At 38.7% G+C, this 13,360-nt stretch overlaps 1 protein-coding gene across 5 annotated transcripts in view; it reads left to right on the top strand.

Annotated features, from left to right (window-relative positions):
* Nucleotides 1-13,360, top strand: part of ATP9A (ATPase phospholipid transporting 9A (putative)) — an 82,653-nt gene that overhangs the window by 45,115 nt on the left and 24,178 nt on the right. For all 5 annotated transcript variants that reach the window (XM_067554224.1, XM_067554229.1, XM_067554223.1 and 2 more), the window contains 2 exons: nt 3,177-3,389; nt 12,685-12,846. In XM_067554224.1, the coding sequence (XP_067410325.1) occupies nt 3,177-3,389; nt 12,685-12,846 (375 nt within the window). The remainder of the gene's footprint in view (nt 1-3,176; nt 3,390-12,684; nt 12,847-13,360) is intronic.

Consider the following 13,360-nt stretch of genomic DNA (forward strand, 5'->3'; position numbering starts at 1 on the left):
CCACTTTTCAAAACTGGCTACCAACTCGGAAAATTCTTCCACAGCATTCTATATCTTTTAAAAACTGTGTAAAATCATAGTTCAGGCTGATATAATATATAATTTGTACTTTTGAAACTTGGTCACTTTGTCTCAACCTTAAATACCAAAAATCTCCATTTAAACCACTTAAGTAAGCACAGTATTTTATCTTACAAAGCAAAGCCATCCTGCATAATGGGAGGTTGTTCCCCTGGCATTCCTTTTCTGTAGTAGTGAACAATCTAGGGTCAGTGGATCTTCTTTGTGTATGTGCTTGCACTCTTGCAGTTCAGTTTTGTATAACAAGTAAACATCTTATGAACTGTAAGAGTCAAAAAACTACAGTTCCTGGCTTGTGCAATGGCTTGTCTTTTTTCCTTTGTCATTCTCGTAAATTGGGTAAACTCATCAAAGAAGCCTAGCAGTCGTTCCTGCAACTTCCTGTGAAGTAAAAGTAATGACCACAGCTGTGCTTAGATATGTTATGAAGGGCATATCCAAAATTATCAGCAATCACCAATCCCTGAAGTATGAACACATATCCTATTTTTCTGGATGTGGGATTCATAATTCATTTACAATCCTTTTAAAAACAAAGAACCACACACACAAAAATCCCCTTTGCAATAGAATGCTTTGCACTTTCAATTATTATTTGAACTTTGTTCGCATTTTAGTACATTTCTTCTGTCTTGTTTAAAGGAAATGGTCCAGTAAAAATCAGACTTAAAAATAACGAACGTCATTCTTTATGCTACTGAGGGGATTGGCAATTTTAAAAGATCCATTTGGAAATCAGGAGAAATTTTCATATCAAACATTCCAAATCTCTTTCCTGAAAGCAGGATGAATTTCTACTGCACTAGCCCAGCAGACTTACACTTGGAGAAAAAAAAAAGTTTAACCCCTTAGGAAGTCATCAGTAGCTAATGTTCTAGGTGGCCTTTTAACACGGTTTAAATTAATAGTAATTTAATTGTCACTACACCATTATTCTCATTTTTAAAAATACATTCGCAGTGCCTTAATTAATTATCAGAAGTCTCTGTCTTTAGTGACTGCTGGTTTTTCCCATTTGTATAATATGACCCTGCAGATTCAGTCAATAGAATTCAACAACAGATATTGGGGTCTTAATATCAAACACTTGTATTTCTTTTTGGTTATGGAGTCACTTCACATAAGGCAGGCGTATATACCAAGGGACTAGCATTCTCCCCAAGCCAAAATGCCTGGTGCAGTAATCTGCTTCTTTGCAGGTCACATCTCCTTACATTTTGCCCTAAAGTATTTTAGAATCAACTGACTGTATAAACCTCCCAAAGTTAACACGTGGAGCATGCATTTTGCATGCAAAAAAAGACAAACTCTATGCACTGTAAAATAGGACTGGCCATGGTGGCATGGGTGGCAGCTCTGGCTTACCATCCAAGCACAAACCTACCTGACCACTGGGTATGCACTCTGCTGTCCAGCCCAGGTCACTGCCTGTGCTGCTAGGGACAACTGCTGTTTTTAGTGCACTGACTGGAGCAGAGCTAATGCGTGTCTGTCTACCCAAACTGGGAAGCTCCCAGCTGCTGTATAGACATACATACGTGTGCTGCCTGGTTGAAGGGGAGCTGTTCTGCTCGCTTACCTGACCTTGAAAATCTCCTTTGTGTGGTGCTTTTTGGCCTTTGTGCCAGCTGTCAAGCCAAGCCTCTCCTCTCCCATCCAGGCCAATGGATATTTGGCATTTTGAGCTCTCTCTCTGCCTGAGGTCTCCACTGATGGGTGCGCCTCAGGTACGGTGTTTTTGTTTGTTTTGTGTCTCACGTATAGTTGCACACCTGATATTCTCAAACGCCTGAGAATCTTTATGTGCATGTTAGTAGATGCAGCTTTCAACTGCTGACTGCCTTAGCCACCTCCCTTTTGTTCTTTGGGTTTCACAGCAGTTTTGGCATCTGATCTCTGCCAGGCACTGAGAGCTGCTAGAAAGCCTGAATTGCCAGATACTTCCTCTTTATAAACATTTCCCTGTGATTGGGCTACACCTGTTCAGGTACCAGCTCAGTCTGCGAGGTGAACAAACTTGACTAGTGGTTAATTACTTCCTAAAGCATCCAGTATTAGTCAAGACGGGATACTAGACTTAATGGATGAATTGTTGGGTACAGTATGTGACTCTAAATGTAGCTGAACCAAGGACTTCACCATTCCTATTGATTTTATGTGGAAGGCGCTCTGATATGAGGGTGATGAGCATCAGTTTAAAACCCACAGATTTAAGATTTATTAGGGACTGGAATTTTGAACATCACATTTCATTGTACAAAATGTGTGCGCTAAACTTGTGTACTGAACTTCCCAGAAATCTTAAGTTCTTATATATTAAAAAGTTAGTTTATAATTAGAAGCATTTGCTAGTAATGATTCATTTAAACTGTAGTTTATATTCATTGCTCTTATTTTTACCATGCTGTGCCCTTTGCCCTGGAAGTGAAACTTTTGTCCACTTGACATTAAAGGTTAACGGAACAGGAAACTGGATCACTGTGTCTCCCCTCTGTGACCAGTATAATTTTAGTAATTGGATAATTACCTGAGGAGTCTGATTCTGATACTAAAAATAGTATTAAAAATTAAATGAGCTTAATTTAAATTTCTCTTTCCATATGAGCCCATCTGTTTTCTGTTTTCAGCCATCATGTGTTCGTGAGTAGGAAACCCAATCTATTCTGAAGCATCAGACCCACTGGCGTTTTGCTGAGCAAAATGTGGTTTCAATGGAACACACAATCTGGTGTTTTTGGGGGAATATTTTTATCCACTGAGTTTGGGTGGTAGTTTGGTGGATCTGCGACAGATGACTCTTTTCACCCAAGCCAGGCTGAAAACTTTTGGACAAATATCTTAGGGAGTTATTTTTTCATCTCACCAATAGCAAGGTGAATTAGCTTCATTTAGCTGCACGTAACTGGGAAATGGTCTCAGTTATTCCCGGGATAACACATACAAAGAAGATGCCCCAGTCAAGAACATATCCCGAGGTACTGGAGATTCATGCAAATAGTATGTGTATGGTTTTAATTGAAGCAAGATCCTTAATATAACTCAATTATTCCTCCTTTTCAAAATCATCTACATTTTCTTTTCTCCTTTCTCTTTAGCAGTCCCAAGACCCGCCTGCTTTAAAAGGCCCCACCCTGGCCACTAAAGTCCGTAAAACCATGAGTAGCCGTGTTCACGAGGCTGTGAAAGCAATTGCCCTCTGCCACAACGTGACACCAGTGTACGAGTCTAATGGTGTGACAGATCAGGCTGAAGCCGAGAGACATTATGAAGATGCATGCAGGGTGTACCAGGCTTCCAGTCCTGACGAGGTGAGACTTGCTTTCCCCCCCACACTTCTTTCCCACCTTCATGTTTTTAAAGGCTAGAAATAGGCAATTTTTGAAGGAAGCCTCTCTGAAATGTAAGAGCTCTGTGTCAAACCATCAGTGTTAGCTAGTAATTGCTAATGGAGCATCCTCAGAATGAATTGTGTCATTGTCATATTAACATATTTGAAAATAAGTCTGTCACTTCTATTAAGAAGAAGCATCATCAAAAACTCTTTACTGGAGGAATGAATAGGGAAATAATGAAAGTGCTACATGTCAAACAATACATATTTTACACGTGGAACAAACCCTCTCTCTTTGCATACTATTAAACCAATTTTATTTATATTTAGCAAGGAGAACTGCAGTTCATCTTCAGTTTAAGGCAAGCCTTTTCCAGTCAAGTCAAGTGGCCAGACTCTCTATGCAGTTATGGTACAAAGGGACCATACACTGACCTCAAATGCCCAGCAAAGAATTTTTCTGTCAGAAAAATTGGCCTTTTGCCTGCAGACTCCACCTTTATGGGTATGTCTACATTGCAGTAAAAGATCTGCAGCTGGCCCAGATCAGCTGACTCAGACTCACAGGGCTCTGGCTGTGGAGCTATAAAAGTACAGTGCAGACATTTGGGCGTGAGCTGGAGCCCAGGCTCTAAGACCTGGCAAGGTGAGAGGGTCTCAGAGGCCGGGCTCCATCCTGAGCCTCAACTTTACACTGCTATTTTTAGCTTCACAGCCCAATCCCCACAAGCCCGAATCAGCTGACCTGGATTCTGAAATTCAGTGCTGGAGGCTTTTTATCTCAGTGTAGACCTACTCTATGTGACAGAAGCAGAGAGAAGCCTGTGTCAGGACAAAACTCTGCTGTGCTAATCCTCCACTGCCGTGTGGTCCTGGAAGGACCATATGCCAGTGGTGCAACTTAGAGCAGCCCAGCAGCAGTTCTAAGGAATGTTGGGGGCCCCTCAAAACTGGGGAGCTTTAAACTGATGCTCCCTACTTCCTACCAGTGCAGAGTGGTACTGTAGTGCAGGATTGAATCGCTAACTCATTATGTTAGACGTGCTTCCCTACCACATGAAAATGTGACTAAAATTCCTTTTATTTTTTACAGGAATTTAAATATGTATACTCTGTGTACCAGAAATACTTATTGGATGTAGATTTTACTGCACCTGAAGTAAAACAGTATAGTACAAACTATTCAGTGCTAATTACGGTTTCTTAGCGGAGTTTGTTTGAATAATTCTACTTGCCAGTATCTGCTAGAAGACTAAAAAAGTTGAATTTTTTCTTGGAAATTCCATTGATGATGCACAGACTTTTGTCTGCATTTGAAAGGTTTTTCTTATTGCTTTATATAAACAGTTCTTCGCCTTTAACATTATAAGACTAACGGGCTAAGACTGCTCATTGTTAAAGGTCAGGAACTGGTCATATAAAACATTTTTTAAATCCTTTAGATAGCCAGTATTCTGAGATTATTCTAGTAAAGTACATCCTCAAAAGATTATGGTGATGACTTTCCCCGCATTGGACATGCTTTTAAAACATTTCCTGTGATTACTCACTCAAACAGGCAATGGTCTCCTTTCAAGAGGAAAAAAGGTTTCCTAGCCCACACTATATGATAATTACAAGCAAATTATTTTATAAACAAAATTCTTGTGCTCATGGTAACAAAGGGTATTTGTGCCTGCATGGTGCTTAGAGTGAACAGGCACTATGCAAATACTGCTCCTGGACCATACTTTTGCTCTGTATTCTGTCTACCTGGGTTTCTCCTTTAAACCGTTGCTCGCGCCAATAAAGCAGTTTTAGAGAAGTGCCTTTGCATTGAAATGGGATCTGAGTCATTTCCAGATGTTAATTTTTTGTGGTCCGTATTTAAGGCTGTTTCCTTGTGAATTTATTGGCTATTTCATTCATAGCCTCTGTTTCTTTACTACATGTTGTTATAGTCTCAAAGAAATTTGGTGTATGTATATTTCCCAGTTGTAATTGTAACTCCTACTTTAAATTCTTTTTGCAAATAATGTGGCTGTAATACATGTTGTTTTTATATTGTAACTTTATAACTAATCTCTCTGCAATTATACTTTAGTCTACATTGTTTTCCTTGCAATGTTTGAAAGTGAATTGCAAGTAGTTTCAGAAATTAGATATGCTTTACCGCACTGAAGACATCTTGTCTGTAGGTCTCAAGGGTACATATATCAGTCAAACATCTACTATGTGTCTCACAATAGGTGGTGCTAAATATGAGACCAGCATTAGTTAAATCTTTCAGAAAAGTGTGATGCTGTTAAATAGCATTCCCTCTAGGAATCTATGGAAGTCTTTAACAGGCATCTAAATTCTACCTTTGAAATTCTATATCAATAAAATATTAGCATGTCAGGAAAGGTCAGTTTATGAAATGAGTACAAAAACTTGTATTCTTCTTACTTTTGAACAGTGAGGGTAATTTCTACCAGTTGGCATAGGATTAATTTCCTGTAACAGAAAGCAGGATTTCCTAAATTTGTTTCCTGTGCGCATTCTCATTTAGAAGTCTTGAAGTATCTTTATTCAGGTATCAGTTACAACCTAGGGGCTGTGTGATTGTGTCAGATGTAGCCATACAGTAACTAACGGGAAATGAAATAGATATAATCAGATCAGAGATAAGCGTGCTTGGGATTCTTGGGCAAACAGTCTTTAACCCTGACAGCACTCCACAGCTTCCAGGGCATGAAAGGGTGTACTCCAATTGATTACTGCCATTGTCTGTGTTCCTAGGCAATCTAGCTGGGACATTTGAAGAGCAGCTAATAACAAGGATCAGCTTGTCTCTCTTTAAAATGAAATTTATTAATCAATATCCATTTCAGCGATGGATTGAGTAATTTAATGACTGGCCAGAGAGTGAAGTTTAGGGAGATGGAATATAGAGTTGCATTAGCAGTTCTGACTTACAGAGCATAGCAATATATGTAACATAGTGTAGGCACTCAGAGCCAATTTTCAGAGATGCCTAGAATATAGTAATGGAGATTTATTAGCTATATTGGTGGTTGTTCAGCACGGAGCGTGGATTCTCTTGCTGTGCTTCTCTCGGTGGTCTTGAGGGTTCTCTGAAGTCAGTTTTATTCTTGCTTGCTTTATATATAAATTCCCCCCACACACATACACACTTAATTTCTAACTCAGATGCCTCTCTTAGACAACATGATTGTGACTTGGAACACATACAACTATCAGTTTGAATAGTGCAGGATATGACAATTTCCACTCTCTGATTACTCTGAAAATGCATTTCTACGTCCAGTAAAACACGCTGTCCAAAATCTGCATCAATGAAGGCCATGTTGTTGTTGTCACTATTATTTATTTGCATTATGTTAGCGCCTGGGTGCTAGGGCCCCATTGCACTAGGTGCTGTGTAAACATATTAATTTTAATATTTTCAATTATAGGTAGTTGGGAAAACTTCAAAAGTTGCAAAAGCTTCTGGAGGTTGGAAAGTGTCAGTTTAAAAAGCCAGTGCCACTTTCCTTCTGCTGGAGTTGAGTACTGGAGGCCCAATAGAGTTAAGGAGGGACAGAGGCGTAGTTCTGGGACTGGAAGCTGAGCAGAGACATCAGCAGGAGGGAGGATTTGCTGCTCTCTTCCCTTGTGCAGGCTTCTGCTGGGTCTTAGTATCTCTGGAATTGTGTTGCACTCTGCACCACGTTGTGATGATTGTAAGGTCTGCACTCAGCTAATTTTTTATTTACGTTCTATTCAGTATTATGTATTGCCCTAAGTGTTTACTTTTTTTGGAAATTTAAAAGCTTGTTGTCCTGAGAGCTAACTTAGATACCAGAACAAGAAAGAGAGAGGTTATTTGAAAAAAAAATAAAAATAAAACAAGTGATGATGCCTCAATAGTGGTACAACATATAGAAACTCGATACCTACTTCTCTATAACTTTTTAGTTATTAGGAGATGCTGATATTAAATTTGTGTAACTGAAATGGCATGTTAAGTGCAGGAGGAGTAAATAGATTCCTTCAGCTTTGCTGGAGGTGCCCCAGAATTAAACCATGTGCAAAGCTCATAGGGAAATGATTCATAAGGAAGTTTTCTTTGTAGTTGCAGATATTATTAGATTTTTAAGGTTAGAAGACCACCATGATCATCTAATGTTACCTTCTATATAACACAGACCAGAGAAGCCCACTCTGTAATTTCTGCATCAAGCCCATAACTTCTGTTTTGAGCTACAGCATATCTTTTAGAAAGATACCAGTTTTGATTTAAAGAATTCACCATGTCCTTAGATATGTTATTCTAGTGCTTAACTACTTGTGCTGTTTCAAGTGGCTTTTTTTTAAATGGCACTTTTTCTAGTCTGAATTTGTCTAGCTTCAGCTTCTAACCATTGGATCACTTTATGCCTTTTTCTGCTAGAGATATATATTTGTTAAATGGGTACAACTTGTCTTTTGAGCAGATAGAACCGTGGAAGCAGTTAGTTTCTTTTCCTGTCTATGAAAATCACTGTCGCAGAAAATGTACTGCCCCATCCCTAGAGGAATAGTTGCAATGTGTAGGGAATCCCAGTAATCAGAAAACCTCTGGCAATGAAGTACACTTAAGTTGATTTACCATCTGGGATATTTGTTTTGGCTTATATTGAGGCAGCCAAATAGATATTTCCTCATTCCTTCCATAAGAGACTTAAACCTTCAGAATTTTGTATCTTGTTTTAGTTGTAAACCCAACCACTGATTTATTTATTTTTAATGTTGGAGTCCGAGATAACCTTGCTTTTTATATCCGTTCTTTTTATGGAATTAGTTATTGTAAATGTCCTAGTAAACTATATGTGAATTTTGTATGTTGTGGTGTTTGTAATTGTTTGTTTTTTATTTATTACTCATAGTAATTACTTTTCATTTTGTGCAACGTGTGAAAATTTCAGGGATTATTATATTAGGGCATGGGGGGAAGTGAAGGGGTTTAAAAAACAAATCAAAGCCTCTAAGATACAAAATCTATTATTCTCTTCTGATAGACAAGATACAAACAAATTTATGGATTTCAGTACTTCTGACTAGCTGATTCCCTGTAATTCTGGTCCTCTTATTCTTTAACACATCTGCCCGTTACACTCTTTTCTTAGCCGCCCTTACAAAGCTTTTGTCCCCAGTGAAAAAATGATAGAAAGCATTTTTTACCTCACTGCATGCCATTGACAGAGTGAATATAGAAGAGGAACCACCTCTTCCTTTTTTTTTATCTTTCCTTTTTTCATAGTCCAAGTACTGTAACATTTCTCATCTAGTCCCAGTCTCCTGCATGAGAAAATCTAGGTATTTTAATCATTATATTTCCATAAGACTCTTAGTAGGCTGAGAAGGGAACAAGGAAGTTTGTGCCTTCAGACAACTGCAGATTTCAAACGTGGACAAATGAACGTGCAGTGTTCTTTTCAGTCTGTGAGATTTAAGAGAGTGACTGTGGTGTAACATTGCCCTGTGGGATAGAGAAAGATCAGGTCAGGGAACAGAGGCTAGAAACTTTTTGAATAAATAACATTAGTTGAGCATTTATTTATTTATTTCTGTATTAACCAGAGCAATAGAAGCTTGAGATCAGACTCTGATCCAGAGGACTGTTAAGAATGAAGACAACAGAAGAACCTCTAACTAGCCTCCGTACTGCTTTAAGGATGTTTTCAAGCATATACGGGAAAAGATAAGCTTGGAAGCTGGGTCCAGATCTTTTAAGGTGTTTAGGCTCCTAACTCCCATTTACTTCACTAAGAGTTAGGCAACTAAATATCTTTGGGGAATCTGGGCCACAGTTTCCATTGACAGTCAATGGCAGTTGGGTGCCCCATTGAAAATCTCCCCATAAAATATTTTCATCATTGTTGTGCAGAAGTTTTTGGGCAAACCATTTCTTAGTCTCAGGGGAATCTCCTGTCTCTTCCCTCTGAAAGAAAGTCAAATATCTTAGTGGAAGCAATCCTAACTGGATTAATTTCATTAATTAAAAGCAGGGGGTGAGGAGGATGAGGGGGCAGAGAATTCCATGGAATACTAGCAGGAAAGCAAATTAAGCATGTTGTCTTCTCTGTCTTGACTTCCATCATAATGCAGTAAAAACTGGCCTACTCTGTATTCAAGGTACCCTAACGCTAGAGATTACGCTAAAGAAATATATATAATTTCAATTAAATTATCCTCTTACATGTTTTTTTAAAAATCTGTAGAGGTGTGTTCTGCTGGCCTTTTCTCACATAAAAAAATGCTTTTAAACCTCCAACCAGCTTGGTATTAGGATGCCGGTAGTCTAGAAATTTTGAGGACAATATAATTTGGCAGTTGCTGATGAACCATGTTAGCACCAAACTTATCAAAAACTAATATGAGAGTCATATTGGTTGCTTGTTTCTCATGTGAATTCCCTTGCTATCTTCTAAGCAGCATTTTTCTTCTTTTTTAAAAATAGTTTGAAGGAACAGGGAACTGACCAGATGCTGTCACATTCTAAGGATCGATTCTCCCATTAATTAGTCTTGGTTTGTGTTTCCACGAGAGAAGTGAATTCTTAGGTTTTCCCATGGAGTTGCTCTGGCTTATCCTACCCCCACTCAGTTTGTGACTGGAGAATTCTAAGGGAAGTTCTGTTCTACCTTTCTCTCTTTCTAGCTCTTGTGGAAAGGGATTTCAAAAGAGGTTTTGTAATGGCTCCTGGAAGGATTTGCCCAGAAGAAATGGGCATTCATATTAGGTTTAACATTTTCAAAGATGAACTAAATGCTAATAATTTTTTTAACAGTAAAATAATGTGTAAACAAATAAATAAAATACCACATTGTGATCCAAATCCAGTGAAAGATTTCTTTTCAGTAAAAAAAGAAAAAAAAATCTAACTAATGGCGTATGGCCTAAATCTGCCATACACCCTCATGCTGAGTGTAGAACCTTAGACCATGAGCAGTCCCTACAGAAATACCTATGCAGGGTACGACTCAGCATGAATAAAGGTGGTCACTCATTTCAGCTGCAGTGATGGTGGTTTAAATCTCAAGTTTGCTCAGCCAGCATTTGGGTTCTATGCATTTAGTCGGGGCCTGGTGGAAATTGCTTTTTGTCTGAAAAATATAAAATGATGGTAACACAGAGTAAAGAAATGATGTAGGTAGAGCAAAAGGTAAAACTGGAAGATGTCTCAATGCAAATATTCTGTATGGATAAGCTCTGAATTAGCCCTCCAAGGTTTTAATTATTACAGCCCTTGGGGGGAGCAGTTCCTTTCATTTGAATTCTGTAAACAGCAGTATATGAAATGTTGAACACAAGAAGCAGCATATTATTCCCCCCAAGTCCACAGGCTGTAGTTTTAGAATGAATGAAGATTTAGACACCCACTTTGCAGTAATTTTTTTCTTCAGTACATCACAATCACATGAGGAAGAGAATTAAGCTACTACACAAATTCTAAAAAGGGTTTTAGCAACATGAAGTCTGTATGAGAAACCTAGAGTTAGGCTGTCCAAATCCTAAAAAGCAATCAATAAGCTTTAGCTTGAGGGTGAATCTGGCATGGAGTCACTCCCCTAGTTCTGGACTTGAAATACCTTATTTGATTGAGGTCCTAATGGTCTGATCCAAAGCCCATTGAAGTCAGTAGAATATTTGGATCAGGTCCTGTGTGCTGTAGCTGAAACCGTGTTATGAACACTAGGTTTAATTGAGGGTGGTGTCTTTTCCTCTTAACGTGTGCATGCAGCTTCCATTGAGGGATAAAGCGCCTACTTCAAATTAAGAATATTGACACATGGCTTAAGTATTTCACGTGTTGTAGGTATTTTTTCATTAACTTCCTTGGAAGACATAAATCCTTTAATAGTAAACTGAATACTTTGTCCTGGTACTTGCATTCACTAAATAGACTTGTGGTGAAAGGGATGAAATGTCAGGAATAATTATGGTAATAGAAGTGATTTGTCTAATGAAAGAAAAAGATTATTAGTAAACAAGTCTCTACAAAACTGGTCTTAATTCCACTCAGCTTCTCAACAAGATCATGGCTACATAAGACAAGATAAGTAAAAGTTTTTTATGTGCATTTCTTTAGACATGCCACTCTTAATGGATGTGTATAAACAATAGGTGAGAAATCCACTGAAGCTGACGTTTTGTTTTTATTTGCTTAGGAACTAGCATAGAGTGACTGGATACAGCAGGCTTTCTTCTCAGAGATTTATGTACACTTTAGAGTCTAAATCTTTCCTTGCAGAAAGAACCTGGGGTGTGCACTGAATACAAGTGCCCAGATTGCAACCACTAAAATGAATTAGTCAAAATTCTCTGCTGGTGTAACTGCCTTCTAGTAAATGGAGTTACACCAGCAGAGAACATGGCCAATTTGTATCACAGGTGGGACTGAGTTTTAGCATCTGATACAGATTTAGCCCAAAGTTGGTGGGAGGTGGTGGTTTCACTGGGGATGGGGAGGGTAGGGCAGTTCCTAGCATGTGCAATGGTTCCATACAAAACCCATCCAGATTTAAATAACCTATTACTAGCTGTGCTGACTCGGTGCAGTCATCTCAAGAGAATGTCGCATTGCAAGAGGCTGAAGTTCTCTTTTGTACTCAGATCTTGGGAACTCTCTTCTGCTCAGCTTTGTTTACAACAGTAGTTAATGTCCCTTGACATTGTAGCCTAATGCCCAGTGCAGGATAACGCCACAAAAACTCACTGATCAGGTCTGTTTCATTGACTTCCCTTTCATTTCCAGTTGTCAGTGGCATTCATTACGGGCTCAGTCCTGCTCCCACTAACCTCAATGATGCAGGATCATGTCCTGTTTCAGGACTTTGGATTAGTGGTATATTGGTAACTTAGATTCTTCATTGCTTTAATATCCTCTGCTTGTCTTAACCCCATATTTAAATGGGGACAGTTATGTACTGTGTGTTTCCGTCGTCAACTTTCTGTTTTGTTTTGTTAACATCATCTGGCTGGCTCAGAACATAATGTAGTGCATATAATGTGTTAAGTCCTTCCAAGGCCAGAGTAATTAATATTGTCAATGGGCAGGAATGGCTGCAGGAAATAACACTAAAGGACTATTTGTTCACATTACCTGGCCAAGGTAGAAAAACTGATCCATTTTACAGTGACATTAATGACTGAGTAACTTTTTCTTCAGTTAACCCACTGTCCCTTCCTGTCTGGTGTTCATTTACATGACCTCTGAACCACAAAGCTCAGCAGTCTATCTGACCTGTGACCTTTCTTGTATTTAGGTGGCCCTGGTACAGTGGACTGAAAGTGTAGGTTTAACACTGGTTGGCAGAGATCAATCCTCCATGCAGCTGAGGACACCTGGTGGTCAGATATTAAACTTCACCATCCTCCAGATTTTTCCGTTCACTTACGAAAGTAAACGGATGGGAATCATCGTTAGGGTAAGTTTCTTCACGTTTCTTTTCATCCTTATGTAACTCTTGCAAGCACTAACTGAATAAGCAAGTACAGTATGTTTGATATCAGCAATGTTGTTCTTCATGGGAGAATGTTACATTATCTCAGGTGCTAGAAACTAAAATATTTTTATACATGGAAGTACTGACCTTCCTCCCTCCTGGAACTGATAAATAAAATATATTTTCCTCAGCCACACTGTAATTTCTACATAAAATCCAAAGGCCTGTGACAGTCCTTAGCTCATAGACAGCAGGAAAAGAATTGAACTGTTGAAAGTAACAGCAAAAAAGCACAAACCCTGGTTTCAGGAATCACCAATAAATGGCTGCAGAGTCACCTCTCAACTATGGCTAGGTCAGGAGTTCTAATAAGTCATAACAGACGATCTATGTCCTATAATATAGTAGAGGTTCTACTGGAAGTCAAATATATACTTTAAGAAGGTACTTTCTGGTTTACCTGTCATTGAGAAGTAAATTGTCATATCATCCTACT

This window comes from Emydura macquarii, unplaced genomic scaffold (assembly GCF_026122565.2).
Source record: "Emydura macquarii macquarii isolate MOO-44397 ecotype Brisbane River unplaced genomic scaffold, CSIRO-AGI_Emac_v2 contig_1483, whole genome shotgun sequence".
In the NCBI taxonomy this organism is placed as follows: domain Eukaryota; kingdom Metazoa; phylum Chordata; order Testudines; family Chelidae; genus Emydura; species Emydura macquarii.